The 15,759-nt window shown below is 46.1% G+C and overlaps 1 protein-coding gene across 1 annotated transcript in view; it reads right to left on the bottom strand.

Annotated features, from left to right (window-relative positions):
- The window catches only part of LOC119965754 (tumor necrosis factor receptor superfamily member 11A-like), a 59,853-nt gene that overhangs the window by 18,957 nt on the left and 25,137 nt on the right, over positions 1 to 15,759 (bottom strand). Inside the window, exons 2-5 of the mRNA XM_038796546.1 lie at positions 11,666 to 11,744; positions 9,865 to 9,990; positions 7,479 to 7,622; positions 2,617 to 2,710 (exon numbers count right to left, since the gene is read on the bottom strand). Coding sequence (XP_038652474.1) covers positions 2,617 to 2,710; positions 7,479 to 7,622; positions 9,865 to 9,990; positions 11,666 to 11,744 — 443 coding nt within the window. The remainder of the gene's footprint in view (positions 1 to 2,616; positions 2,711 to 7,478; positions 7,623 to 9,864; positions 9,991 to 11,665; positions 11,745 to 15,759) is intronic.

The raw sequence follows: 15,759 nt of genomic DNA, 5'->3' as shown, positions 1-15,759 counted from the left end.
ATGTTGACTCGGCCACAGTTAGAGTACAATGTATCAGATTCAAATGTGGCAGAGGCTTGATCATTACAATAAGACCATAAGACATAGGAGCAGAATTAGGCCACTCGGCCCATCGAGTCTACTCCGCCATTCAATCATGGCTGATATTTTCTCATCCCCATTCTCCTCCCTTCTCCCCATAACCCCTGATCCCCTTATTAATCAGGAACCTATCTTTCTCTGTCTTAAAGACACTCAGTGATTTGGCCTCCACAGCCTTCTGCGGCAAAGAGTTCCCCAGATTCACCTCTGGCTGAAGAAATTCCTCCTCATCTCTGTTTTAAAGGATCGTCCCTTTAGTCTGAGATTGTGCCCTCTGGTTCTAGTTTTTCCTACAAGTGGAAACATCCTCTCCACGTCCACTCTATCCAGGCCTCGCAGTATCCTGGAAGTTTCAATAAGATCCCCTCTCATCCTTCTAAACTCCAATGAATACAGACCCAGAGTCCTCAAACGTTCCTCATATGACAAGTTACAGTATAAACCAAATTAGTTTGCTTGGAGTATTCCCAGTTACCCTTGGTGAAAAATAATCTCCTCTTATTCCAATGTTTATAAAACAGATCCCAAATAGTTATTAGATGCAACTTAACAGTTAAAATAACTAACAATCGGTAGCATGACATATGTCCCCAAGCTCAAAACATTTTCTATTTTTTATCTAATTAAGGGGCAATTTTGTGCGGCCAATCCAAATTGGGAGGTAGTAGTCCTTGAGCCAATACCAAGCTTTCAAAATGTGCCTATTCGTCAAAGGCCCAGTTTAATTTTGGAAGCCTCCTCAAAGGCCTGAAAATGAGACAATCAGTGGAAATTCTCAATTGCACATGGCCGGTTTTGTGGGTAGGGCCAAATCCGAAAAGTGTTTTGATTGCGAAAACTTGATAAATTGCGAGATCTTTTGTGCTGGATACACCGCTTTGGGGCAAACTGCCCCATGAGAGCTAACACAACAAAGCCGCAGTTCGAGTTCATCAAGTGGATTCGTGGGCAGCACAGCGGTCAGCACTGCTGTCTCAGAGTGCCAGGGTCCCAGGTTCGATTCCCCGCTGGGTCACTGTCTGTGCGGAGTCTGCACATTTGCCCCGTGTCTGCATTGTTTCCTCCGGGTGCTCCAGTTTCCTCCCAAGGATGTGCAGGTTAGGTGGATTGGCCATGCTAAATTGCCCCTTAATGTCCAAAGATGTGCAGGTTTGGTGGGGTTACGGATTTACAGACTGGGCCTAGGTAGTACGCTCTTTCAGAGGGTTGGCGCAGACACGAGGGGCCGAATGGCCTCCTTTTCCACTGTAGGGATCCCATGGATTCTATGGTTCAAAGTGCTACCCCTATAATGGAATTTTGGCATTTCCCTTTTCTCCAAACACCTGCCAAAACCAGGTGGGACATTCCATTGTCTGAGCTGGGTGGCCCTGCCTCACCCTCATGGAACTACCTGGATGGATAATATGTTGATGAGGCCTCAGGTCCAATATTGGATGAGCCTCCAGCTTCTGACTCCGCCTATTTCAGGCCTGAAACAAATTTCCAACACTTGCCATCCATCTGCACTAAAATCTGGCGAGTGTCATTTGAACCGCGACCCAGAAACTACGTTAGGATTTAGGCTCATAAATCGCGATCAAGTTATTTGAAAAGGTACTCTTCATGAAGCGCAAACATGTTGAAGACCAGTTAATTTTGTTCTGATGTTGTGAGGAAGATTCTGTGGCATCCGTTCATAAACTGTCACAAAGTCTTTCTATTAGAACGATATGTTGTTTGGGTTAGATGAAAGGAGCACGGGATGCTTGTGTGGAGTTTAAACAGCTTCACGGACCGGTTGGACTGTATTGCTGCTTCTTATTCTGTAAATACTTTATTTTTATTTTTTTTGTTTTTGTAAATTTAGAGTGCCCAATTCATTTTTTCCCAATAAAGGGGCAATTTAGCGTGTCCAATCCACCGACCCTGCACATCTTTTTGGGTTGTGGGGTTGAGATCCACGCAGACACGGGGAGAATGTGTAAACTCCACACGGACTGTGAGCCAGAAACGGGATCGAACCCGTGTCATAGAAGTTCATAGAATTTACAGTGCAGAAGGAGGCCATTCGGCCCATCGAGTCTGCACCGGCTCTTGGAAAGAGCACCCTACCCAAGCCCATACCTCTACCCTATCCCCATAACCCAGTAACCCCACCTAACCTTTTAGGGCACTAGGGGCAATTTAGCATGGCCAATCCACCTAACCTGCACATCTTTGGACTGTGGGAGGAAACCGGAGCACCCGGAGGAAACCCACGCACACACGGGGAGGATGCGCAGACTCCGCACAGACAGTGACCCAAGCCGGGATTCGAACCTGGGACCCTGGAGCTGTGAAACATTTGTGCTATCCACAATGCTACCGTGCTGCCCCTCCTGTCCTCGGCGCTGAGAGGCAATAGTGATAATTACTGCGCCACCGAGAGGCAGCAGTGCTAACTGCTGGCTGTAAATACTTCTTAATAGATATTAAAGAATAATAAAATACCATTCAGCTTTGTAAATTACCACGCCGTAACAGTATGGGTCAGATAACGAGCAGTAAACTTACTTGGTCCTCAATTTGCATTTCACTGTCAGTGAGGTCTCATTTGAAAAGTACATTGGTGGGCAGGGCCCACATTTGGTGTCAGATATCCTGTTTGCTGTGGAAGGTAATAATATTCTATTAGAAAACGGAATGCAAGCAAAACGTTAACGAAAACATGAATGGCAGAAGACAGCTTAAAAAAATTATTTCTTCACTGGCTGTGGGTTTTACTGGCAGCGTTTATTAAGATAATAGCAAATGGATGATTATCATTTTGTGTACCCCAGTAAGGTAGTAGGTGGAGAAATGTCATCTGAATTGTATTAATCCTGATCGTCTGTTATTATCAACAGCAATTGTTAGCTTACCAGAAAAAATATAATCCATTTAGTTTTAAGTTACAGAAAACCATTTCCATTCACTGTAAATGAATCTTGTGCAATGGAGTCTTAATTAGAATAGAATAGAACAGTACAGCATAGAACAGGCCCTTCGGCCCTCGATGTTGTGCCGAGCAATGATCACCCTATTTAAACCCACGTAACCCGTATACCCGTAACCCAACAATCCCCCCATTAACCTTACACTACGGGCAATTTAGCATGGCCAATCCACCTAACCCGCACATCTTTGGACTGTGGGAGGAAACCGGAGCACCCGGAGGAAACCCACGCACACACAGGGAGGACGTGCAGACTCCACACAGACAGTGACCCAGCCGGGAATCAAACCTGGGACCCTGGAGCTGTGAAGCATTGATGCTAACCACCATGCTACCGTGAGGCCCCACTTTATGCTACTTTATGCTGGAGCGGATACAAGGCGCGGAATTCTCTGTTTCTGCGGCTAAGTGCCGATGCCGGCCTGGGCCCCGTGGTGTTTCACGACCGGCAAATCGGCGCGATCCCCTCACCGATTCCGGTACTGGTGAGGGGCTAGCATCGCCGCCGCGTGAAAGGCCCGCGCAGCGCACTGAAAATGGCCGGAGAATGGCCGGGTCCTGGGCCGCGCATGTGCACGGCTGACGACCTGCACCAGTCGCGCCATACAACATGGCGCCGGCCATGCGCATAACCTAACCCGCAAACAGCGACCCCACAGGCTACTCCCTGGCCACCCCCACCAGTCCCGCCAGCCCTAACAGACACCCCCTCAGCCAGTGGCACAGATCCCGGCCGAGTGTAGCGGCGCTGGACACGGTCCGCAGCCGACACGCCGGCTCTGACCACACCGTCGGGAACTCGGGCCATCGGGGGGGGGGGGGGAGAATCGCAGCTGGGCTGGCCAATGAGGCGCCAACGGCCTTGCGACTGCGCGAAGTGCGCGTCACGATGATGCCAGTTTGGAGGGGGCAGAGAATTGCAAACCTGTGTCAAATTAGCGCTGGCGGGGGCAGCACGGTGGCACAGTGGTTAGCATTGCTGCCTCTGGCATGTGGACCTGGGTTCGAATCGCGGCCCTGGGTCACTGTCCGTGTGGAGTTTGCACATTCTCCCCGTGTTTGAGTGGGTTTCGCCCCCACAACCCAAAAGATGTGCAGGCTCGGCAGATTGGCCACGCTAAATTGCCCCTTAATTGGAAAAATCATTGGGTACTCTAAATTTATTTTTTAAAAATTAGCGTTGGCGCCGATTCCGGCGTCGGAACCCATTCCTCGCCGGTCTCCGACCACGGTTTCAGCATCGGGCAACGGAGAATCCTGCCCATGGCGTTTGACCTCTGCCACAATGTACTGCCCGACTGAGTTCCTGATTTTAACAATCATCTGACGGAAACAAATTGCCGGTGAGTTTCTTTGCCCCGACCAAGGAGCCATATTTATCACCATGGCGGGCTCCATGTAAAGGGATCAGGAATAATAATCGCAGGTGACAATCCAGCAGAGTAACTCAGCAAAAGGAGTGAGCCACACTTTAATTTTCTGTTCGAAGTTTCTTGAATATTTAAATTGCTTCATTTTAAATTGTTTGCGCGATTACTGGTGCGCTCGGTTAGACAACGGATCGGGAGAAACTGCTTCTGCTGGCTGGCGTGACCTGGACTGGAGGACGTTGGCCTCCAGTGGAATGGAATTAGGAAACACTTCTTCGTGAGGAGGGCGGAAGAGTTTGTGAACACTCTTCCCCAAATGACAATGGATGCCACATCCAACAGGGAGGAGCAACAATTACTGACCTTGCCAACGGTGCTCATCTCCCATGGATCAACAGAAAAATGTTACCTTTATAATCTGAGATTGACAGATTTTTATTAACCAAATGCATTAAGGGATAAGGGAGAGATTTAATTGGAGTTGGGTCCCCAATCAGCCAATGATCTCACTCAATGGCAGGACAGGTGGGAGGGGCTAAATGGCCTCATCCTGTACCTATGTTCCTGATGAGTGTAATGTGTATGTGCGGCTGGGATGAGTGTGTGTGGGGAGTGTAATGTGTGTGTGCGGCTGGGATGAGTGTGTGTGGGGAGTGTAATGTGTGTGTGCGGCTGGGATGAGTGTGTGTGGGGAGTGTAATGTGTATGTGCGGCTGGGATGAGTGTGTGTGGGGAGTGTAATGTGTATGTGCGGCTGGGATGAGTGTGAGTGGGGAGTGTGATGTGTGTGTGCGACTGGGGAGTGTAATGTGTATGTGCGGCTGGGATGAGTGTGTGTGGGGAGTGTAATGTATGTGTGCGGCTGGGATGAGTGTGTGTGGGGAGTGTAATGTGTGTGTGCGGCTGGGATGAGTGTGTGTGGGGAGTGTAATGTGTATGTGCGGCTGGGATGAGTGTGTGTGGGGAGTGTAATGTGTGTGTGCGGCTGGGATGAGTGTGTGTGGGGAGTGTAATGTGTGTGTGCGGCTGGGATGAGTGTGTGTGGGGAGTGTAATGTGTGTGTGTGGCTGGGATGACTGTGTGTGGGGAGTGTAATGTGTGTGTGCGGCTGGGATGAGTGTGCGTGGGGAGTGTAATGTGTGCGTGCGGCTGGGATGAGTGTGTGTGGGGAGTGTAATGTGTGTGTGCGGCTGGGATGAGTGTGTGTGGGGAGTGTAATGTGTGTGTGCGGCTGGGATGAGTGTGTGTGGGGAGTGTAATGTGTGTGTGCGGCTGGGATGAGTGTGTGTGGGGGAGTGTAATGTGTGTGTGCGGCTGGGATGAGTGTGTGTGGGGGAGTGTAATGTGTGTGTGCGGCTGGGATGAGTGTGTGTGTGGGGGAGTGTAATGTGTACGTGCGGCTGCAGCTTGTCAGCCTCCTGAGTGTCAATCACAGACCCGGCGAATCCCGCACCGTTTCTCATTGGAATGGATTGTGTTCCACATGGCGCTGGTGCTGCCTCTCAACAGTAGCGGAATCAGTCCAGGCTCAGCACCAGTTTTGCTGTCGTGGAAGTCCACAAATCCTGCCCCGGCGTCAACACTTAGTCTCAGAAAGGGAGAATCCAGCCCCTGATCTTAATCCATGTTCTGCTCCATACTGGCCACACAGTACACAGAAGGTAGTGCTTTTTAATACTAATGATCAAACGCCACAAGGTGTAATAAAACCTGTGCTTATTACTTTTCTATTCGTAGTTTTGATTATCAAATACTTCAAGCCATCCCATTTTGGACAGTTGCCTGATCTTTCACAGTAACTCTTTAGCACATTACACCGGACAGTTGCTATTAACTGTACAGTTGGAGATCAAGCTAGATCTGAAATCTGCGTAGAACTGATTACTATTATAAACCTTGTGAATGAGGGATTCATCCTTATTTCAAATAAATCCAGCTTGTGCTCCTTTTAAGTTGGGAGCAATCTGTTGCTCATCAGATTTCAAATCATGCTGCTTATTGAATTTAGTGTGGTGCCAGTGTTCCTTCAGTTTATTGCTGTATCATCGGACATATGTGCCATCTGACACGTGTATCATCGGATACGTGTTCCATCGGACACGTTAACATCGGACACGTGTATCACCTGACACGTGTATCATTGGACACGTGTATAATCAGACATGTGAACTATTGTACATGTGAACCATTGGACACGTGAATCATCGGGCAAGTGAATCATCAGACACGTGTATCATCTGACACACAAATTAGCTGACACATACATCATAGTAAGAACCAGCAATACAGCAAAGGCACTGCCACACTTTCACAATCTCAGCACAAAGAAAAGACTGGGAGTTAGGGTTCTCCTGCTCACCAGTAGTCACATTTTTCTGATACAGAACTGCTCCTTCACTGTTCAACATGCGTTTTTCTCCGTCTGTCCATACCAGGGCTTCCACTGGCCTTGCTTTCCCTGCCTGCTGCCTGTCAATGGTAGCTGGGCAGTGCAGGACCTGTGCTCCCAGTGGATTTCCCTTCTATCTGGTTGTGCTGTAGTCACTTCCTGGGGCCACCATGGGGCTGGTGGTGGTCGGTTAGAGGAAACTGTGGTAATGGCCGTGTGAGATACTCCCCAGTAAGGGAGAGGAGCCTCATGGTAGCCTTCTCCCTCCTTGTTCTGACTTCAGCACCTGACCTCAGCCTTTCAGTCGGTATTGTGTCCATTCTTTAGGACACTTTTATGACTTGAAGATGCTTACTGGCTCCTGTGGGTGCTGCAATCCTGTTTTATCCTCACATTTTCTCCCAAAACCAATCTGTCAGGCAGCACTGAGTGAACACTAGTCTTTAGTCAGCTCAGTACCTCTCAACCACTTGGCATCCCGTCTAACAATTTGGCTAGGATTACCAACTTACCATGCAAGGAAACACTGATGGATTGTCATGTTAGCACCATAATCTCAAAAGACAAAGGCCAGCTCCCGCAATAAATCACTCCTTTTTCCGATTTATATTTAAAAAACGCAGCTTTGTGAAACCTCTGCGGAATTCAAATTTAGCTTTAAGTGCACAGCGCTCCCATTTACCTTCCTCCTTCACTTCGAAACCCGGGGGACAAGGATTGTCCTTGAGGCAGTATTCGCAATCCTGTGAACAGTGGTAATTGGCTCTACAGACACACTGTCCAGCACTCACTGCATCTCCTTTATGCAGGATTTCAAACCCTTTCACTGCAAAGGGAACAAAACAATCTCAGACTCAAAGAGAATTGGTGACCAGGTGTAGCCAACACATGCTGCACTTGATTGACAACAACCACTGTAAACGTGGAACAATAGATACTCAAACTAACTTGTTTTTATGGTTAGGTGGATTGGCCACGCTAAATTACCCTTTAGTGTCCAGGGATGTGTAGGTTAGATTGTGGGTTTACAGGGCAGGGGAGTGGGCTTGGGTAGGGTGCTCTTTCAGAGGGACGGTACAGACTCGATGGGCCGAATGGCCTCCTTCTGCACTGTAGGGTTTCTATAATTCCGTGATTCTATCGACAATACGGTGAAAATTTAGATTAAAACCAAGACAAAATAACATTTGTTCGGTTTGTGGTCGCCATAGCATTAGTGGGGCTGTTGATATCACTTTGCTTCTTTTCTGATTTTCTTCCGTCTCCCTTGGTCTACATCACAACGTTATCCATCCATACCATTTTTCTACTTCACCTTCTGTTTTCACCTTCAATTTCTCCTTCAATTGTTGTTGGGACGAACTGTCGGCTCTTTGTTTACAATCTCCGTCATTGTGTATCGTTATCTGGCCAACTATACTTTTCATTCCTGAACTTCGACTCTTAATCCAGGCAATATAATAATTGATTGATAAATTTAGGTATCATTATAAATATAAGCAAATAGAGTTCCATCATTTACAAACCTTGGCTAAACTGTCATCATTTTGTTTCAGTCTATAGTCAATAGGCACACTTTGTAAATCAGTTTAATTTGCTGATGGTTGGGCAGCACAGTGGCACGGTAGCCGCTGTTGCCTCCGGTGCTGAGGACCGGGGGTTCGATACCGGCCCTGGGTCACTGCCCGTGTGGGGTTTGTACATTCTTCCCGTGACTGCATGGGTCTCACCCCCACAACACAAAGATGTGCAGGGTAGGTGGATTGACCACACTAAATTGCCCCTTAATTGAAAAAAAAAAGAATTGGGTACTTTAAACCATTTGCTGATGGTTCTTGTGAAAATGGCAGAAGAGGCCGAAAATTGGAAATCTCGCCCCCGAGCATGGGACCTACTATTTTTTGCGATGGGCAGGAATGGGCTGGGGTTGGGATCAGAGAGGCAGCTGCGCATATAAACAAACATCTGCCTCCAGGCATGTCTAAGTTTTGTAAGCCACAGGTTAAACCTGATGGGCGAAGATCTGAACTTTGGGGATTCCTTTGGTGAGGATGGATGCCCCTTTCAATATGGTCCCAGGATAACATTGGGGAAGATAAAGTGTCCTTTGGATGAAGTAAAGTGACCCTTGGGGGAAGCAAGGTGCTCCTTGTGATTGTTAAAAGCAGGCATGAATGTGTGTAGAAAGTGCACAAACCCATTAACTGACAAGCTCATTGGAATGTCAAAGATCTCAAAATGAACTGTTAAACTAAACTGTCAAAGACAACTATCAGGCTGTAAAGGCATTTAAAACTCCTGCCCTTTAAATCTTTGAAAACAAATTCTGGAGCGTTTGAAAAAAACTTATTGCCTGCTAGATCAGTCTGTTGACATAAGCCTGAGGGCTACCATTATTGGATTAATGCTTCCATTATTGGATTAGTGCTGCAAGACTTATTTCACAACTTTTTATAAGGGATTTAGCACCGGAACAAAATGTTTGTTTTTATAAGGATGTATTTGAAGGAATGTAAATGTAGTGAATGGTTGTTTATGAATGAGTGTGTTTTAAAAAGACATAAATTCTGCAATAGACACGTAGAACTTATTTTATTTAATCTTAGCATAGGTCCTGAGATCTGCCGATGGCAAATACTGGGTGAATTGACATGGTAGGTGCAAGGAAACAGGCTGATGGGTGGTGTGACATAAACTGGAATGAGTTGGAATGAAGTTGGCTGAGGGGATATAAAGATCCTTGGGGGTGGGTACAGGGTGTAAATCGGCATGGATGGGGCAGGAAGGTGTGTAGGCAGGCGAGGGGATGTGAGGGCTGAAGGCCAGAGGGCTTTTAAAAACATATCTTGGACAAAGTGCTGGGGCAGAGGGGCAGGCTTCCTGTGCGTGACAAGCTCCCACATTCATTCTGAGGTTGCCTGCCATCCCAAAATGAAAATTTGACATTCCAGGGCACTTTCTCCTGGGATGGGTGTGCGGAACCGAGAAACTCCCTGACTCTGCGCCCTCAAGCCAGGAGCAAAAATCCAGTCCTCCAGAGTTCGATCAAAACATAAGCAGATACTAACTTTCATCACACTCGATCTGCTTCAAACATTCTGTTTGAGAATTGCTGTGCTCCAGATATTCTCCTTCCCCACAAGGTTTGCAGACGACGAGTCTCTCCGCTGTACATGGAGCAGAGACATAGAAGCCTAAAAGAGAAGGCACAGTATTAATATCAGCATCCGTCATCTGACGATGATACACTTCACTGGCAACAATGAAATGGGAAGGATAGACGGGACATTTTTACAAATGTATACAATACATAGCTATGTGTTCATAGTTAAAATGTGCCCAAAGATTGTGGATTTTATTTGTGCTGAAGGGTAAATACAACACACTTTCAGTCAAATAGATTAAATAGGGTGCTCCTTCCAAGGCTGGTGCAGACTCAATGGGCCGAATGGCCTCCTCATGCACTGTAGGGATTCTATGATTCTATTCCATGACACTAACACCAGACATCAACAAACAGGTCCAACACCCACAAATGGCTTTCAAGACTTTAACTTGTAAAACTTGATTATTTCCCCAGTAAATGTGGCCACTCATCCAAAGAAAACTCAATTCTCACTTTATGAGGAACACACATTACTTTAATGACTGCTGCACGCTGTTAGGCTCCTGTTGCGACCATTAATGTAATGTGCACATGAAATGAAATGACTTCACCATCGGTTAGAACCTTCTTTCCAGTTGTTCGTGAACAAAGTTGGGTCACATCACTAAACTCTTTCACACAGGCAGCCGCTGACCTTCTTTGCTGATGGGCCTCAAGTCGTTAAACTTGGCACAGTCTGAGAGGGAGTGCCGCAACATGGATGAGAACTTGGCTGGCGGACATGAACAAGAGGCAAAGGCAGGGGCCGGACTGGAGAAGGGCTAGGAATACTGATACACCCCAGGGATTCGCTTAAAGTCTACTTTCGTTCTCAGTCTACACAAGTTGATTTGAACTTGCATAGACACAGCACAACCTCAAAGTTTATTGAAATATCTTTGGGCAGTTGGAGAAGGGTCCAGCGTGATGGGGGTAGCACTTCAGGGGAGTGCCATTTTGGGAAACGTGTGAGGCAACGTATTTTGGGAGGAAAAACAAGGAGTCAAAGGGTTTTCACCGGCTCACTTGTGAGATCCAGGACTAAGCTGTAAGGACTACCTGGAGGCCAGATATGCGAACATGAGGTTATATATCCAGAGCTCAGTGATTTCCCAGAATTAAGTTGGAGAGAGACAATCGCTGTTGATGAAGCTCCAGAACTCTAAGTGGTGGAACCTTCACTGGGTAAGATATGGTGTGTGTCCAAGCTATGGTTCGGAGAATGGCTCAAGTGCACTCACATAAGTTATGGTCAGCTCTACTGCTTAACATGCCATTTCTGAGCAGCTTGCAATGTCTACTGAGCACGTAGCAAGGGATCTGAAGACCAGTGAGGTACTATTGGCAAGGGAAGAGGGGGCTAAATGGTGTCCTGTGAATTTGGGGCGGCTCTAAGGTGACCTTCCTAGTGATGAAATCTTTGGCCAATTCCTTAATACCTTAACTGGACAGGTCTGTGACGTTCAAAGCATTGCTGACGATTAGCCTGCCTGCCTAGCTGGCTAACCTGTCTCATTAGGATGAGGATTTTCCCCACCTGGTTCTGTGTCTGAGCCCCTGTCTATTTTCCAGCATTTCCACTGCATTCCTGCTGGGATTATGATGGGAATGTCACTGGAGAGGTTGATGGAAGACGCCTTTTTGCTAAGAGTACAAGGCAGGAATGTTAGAAAAACGTTGAAACTTTGACAATATCTACATATTGGATGGTAGAAACAGTTCACCTGCTTGACACATATTGCAGCAATTCTTCCCTTTATCATAATGGTCAACGCAGCCTGAATTCAAACGCTGTGGATTTGCCTGTAAAACATAAAAACACGTTGGTAAAATGAACTTATTTGGTGCCTCGACGTAACATCAAAGCATATTGACAGGTTTGGCTCAGTTGCTGTCTCTGAACCCAGAAGGTCGCAGGTTCAAGTCCCGCTTTTGAGACTTGAGTGTAAAGCCTAGGCTGATGCTCCGGTAAAGTGGGAGTGCAGCACTGTCAGAGGTGCTGTCTTTTGGTTGAGATGTTGAATTGAGGCCCTGTCTGCTCTCTCGGATGGGTTCAAAATATCTCATAACCATATTTCCTGGTGTTCTGGCCAATAGTTATCCCTCATTCACATCAGTAAACAACAAATGAATTATTAGCACGTTTCTGTTTGCGAGCACAGTAAGAAGTCTTACAACACCAGGTTAAAGTCCAACAGGTTTGTTTCAAATCACTAGCTTTCGGAGCACTGCTCCTTCATCAGGTGAATGAAGAGGTAGGTTCCAGAAACATCAATATAGACAAAGTCAAAGATGCAAGACGATACTTTGAATGCAAGCATTTGCAGGTAATTAAGTCTTTACAGATCCCGAGAGAGAGGTAATCCCAGGTTAAAGAGGTGTGAATTGTCTCAAGCCAGGACAGTTTGTAGGATTTTGCAAGCCCAGGTCAGATGGTGAGGGGTGAATTTAATGCGACATGAATCCAAGGTCCCGGTTGAGGCCGTAATCATGTGTGCGGAACTTGGCTATAAGTTTCTGCTCGGCGATTCTGCGTTGCCGCGCGTCCCGAAGGCCTTGGAGAACGCTTACCCGGAGATCAGAGGCTGAATGCCCTTGATCGCTGAAGTGTTCCCCGACTGGAAGGGAACATTCCTGCCTGGCGATTGCCGCGCGATGTCCGTTCATCCGTTGTCGCAGCATCTGCATGGTCGCGCCAATGTACCATGCTTCGGGACATCCTTTCCTGCAGCATGTGAGGAAGATAACGTTGGCCGAGTTGCACGGGTATGTACCATGTACCTGATGGGTGGTGTTCTCACGTGTAATGGTGGTACCCAAGTCGATGATCTGGCGCATCTTGCAGAGATTGTCATGGAAGGGTTGTGTGGTGTTGTGGTCGCTGTTCTGAAGGCTGGGTAGTTTGTTGCAAACAATGGTTTGTTTGAGGTTGCGTGGTTGTTTGAAGGCAAATAGTGGGAGTGTGGGGATGTCCTCGGCAAGATGTTCGTCTTCATCAATGACGTGTTGAAGGCTGCGAAGAAGATGTCGTAGTTTCTCTGCTGCGGGAAGTACTGGACGACGAAGGGTACTCTGTCGGTTGTGTCCCATGTTTGTCTTCTGAGAAAGTCTGTTTGTGGGAGCTAGCTGAGCAGAAATTGACCATCACGTTCCATATTATAATTGTGACTACATTCTGAAAATGCTTCAGTGGCTGAAAAATACTTTGAGATAAAGTGAAGTCACGAAAAGGTACAAATGTTTAGTCCAAAGGTGTGCAATTTAGTTGGATTAGCCATCCAAAAGTGTCCAAGGATGTGCAAGTTAGGTGGGGTTACGGGGATAGGGCGGGGGAGTGGACCTTTGTGGAGTGCTCTTTCAGAGGGTCGGTGCAGGCTCAATGGGCCGAATGGTGGCTCCTGCACTGTAAGGATTCTCTGGATGCTTGGAAACTGATCTCATAAAGAGGTGACAGCATATTGTGTTAGCAAAACTGCTAGATAAACAGCTGGTGCTAGCACACTGCAGTGAAATCTCGAACTAAGATAGAGATAATCTGAGACAAACATGCCCTTCTGGTCACATGTTGTTGGCATGATGGTTTACTGAGAAAACAGGAGGTGCAGTCAAATGTCATGTTTTTGACAGCGTTTGCTCATGGAATACTCTTCACAAAGGTTGAAGTTTCTTTCTTATATAAATATATTAAAATGCATTTCCACATGCACATATATGTACAATATATCTATATAAAATATAATCCGGTTTGCAGTGCAGCCCATCTTGAAGCCTAACTAATGATACTGTGTGTATTCCAGTGATCCAATTTGTTCTGTTACTATACACCTATACAATCGGTTATTTTGCTATTCTCTTGGTTGGGGCGATCTGTATGCTTTATGACGTTTATTTTTTTGAGAGTGGGAGATTCATTCCCATTTATTTAGCTTTGCTTTACTTTTAGGTCTTTTTTCCCTCTGTAAGAGTTACTAAGAATTTTCTTTCCCTTTCTGAGCGGTTCAATAAGTAGCCCGTGTCTCTTTTGTTTCTCGTCAGCAGGAGTCTCTGTGGTGCTGTGTCTCCTCACGGCTGTGCCTTGTGTTTGCTGTAACGATTGCAAGCCTGTTAACATTGGAGCAGTTGGAAATCTTTTAGCGCGAATGTCTCACTGGAGTTACTAATGAATCTGTCTGATTGGCGTAATGGGTTCTCCAACAGTGCAGAACAGGGAGCTCTCAATGACATGTGCAAATACTGTAAGGTAAAACCCTACCTCGCAGGTGTGAAGAATAGGAAAGAAATTAACAGTTTAAATGACTGTTAAAACCATAAATTCAATAAAATCTGAACTGTTTGTGAGCTACCCTATGGCAAAACCTCTTTAATATCTCCAACTGGACCTCCTTTGTCTTGACCACCTGTGAATTTTTCATTTCCCCAGCTTCTATCCTTCACAGACTGAGAGGAGTCTGCACATTCTCCCCGTGTCTGCGTGGGTTTCCTCCGGGTGCTCCGGTTTCCTCCCACAAGTCCCGAAAGACGTGCTGTTAGATCATTTGGACATTCTGAATTCTCCCTCAGTGTACCCGAACAGGTGCCGGAATGTGACGACAAGGGGCTTTTCACAGTAACTTCATTGCAGTGTTGATGTAAGCCTACTTGTGACAATAATAAAGATTATTATTAATGTCAAAAACCAAACCTTGATTTATGAACTAATTCCAAATCATCTACCATTTCTTCAGTGTCCAGAGTGTCCAGCAGTGTCCAGCAGTGTTAACCCTTTGCTCTTCCACATGAGTTCTCACTACTGCGAAAAGTGAATTTTTAAATTCCTCCAAAATAACCATTTCCCCAAGAGCTTCTTCATACTTTTGGTCTATTTTTTTCTTCTTTTTATAAAGTTTTTAGAGTACCCAATTATTTTTTCCAATTAAGGGGCAATTTAGCGTGGCCAATCCACCTAACCTGCACACCTTTGGGTTGTGGGGGTGAAACCCACGCAGACATGGGGAGAACGTGCAAACTCCACACGGACAGCGACCCGGGGCCGGGATTCGAACCCAGGTCCTCAGCGCCGTAGTCCCAGTGCTAACCACTGCACTACATGCTGCCCCTTTTGGTCTATTTTTAATGCTCTTATCCACATATCAATATTATCTTATTTACTTCTTTCAAATTCCATATACGTCTGGCCTGGTTAATTCCTTAGATTTCTAAACTTCTATCTATGCGCTTCTGCCACGAGTTCATGTGCACTTAAGATGGCTTTTCTCACCTCATCATAATCCCCAAATACCTCCTTTGATAGTAACACAAACACTTCACGAGCTCCACCTGCTAACTTTGTTTGAACCAACAATATCCACAAGGTTTTTGGCCAATTCAATTATTTAGCAACTTTCTCAAATGAGATAAGAAAGGCTTCAACATCTTTCTCATCAAACCTTGGCAGTGCTTGAATATATTTAAACATATCCCCACTAGGCTCTTGTCTTGGAGAGGTCACTCTCCACTCAAACATTCCTCAACTTCTGCCTTTAACACCAACATGTTAAGTTGATGTTCTCTCTCCCTCCTTTTCCCTTTCTTCCCTTACTAATCTTTCCATTTCTACCTCAAGTTTCCTCATTTCAATTTCCTTTTGAGAAGCTCTTTCTTTTTCCTTTTCTTCTTCCTTTGCCTCTCCCTGTCTTTTAAACTCCAATTCAAGCTGCCTCAATTCGATTTATTTCTCTTTCTTTTTTCCGTGCATTTTGAATTGTTTCATTTGTAATTGAATTTTAGCTAATTCCGATGATTCAGACAGCAGCACGGTAGCATTGTGGATGGCACAACT

Source organism: Scyliorhinus canicula, chromosome 5, assembly GCF_902713615.1.
Source record: "Scyliorhinus canicula chromosome 5, sScyCan1.1, whole genome shotgun sequence".
NCBI classification, from domain to species: Eukaryota; Metazoa; Chordata; class Chondrichthyes; order Carcharhiniformes; family Scyliorhinidae; genus Scyliorhinus; species Scyliorhinus canicula.
This window is presented reverse-complemented; position numbering and strand designations above follow the sequence as displayed.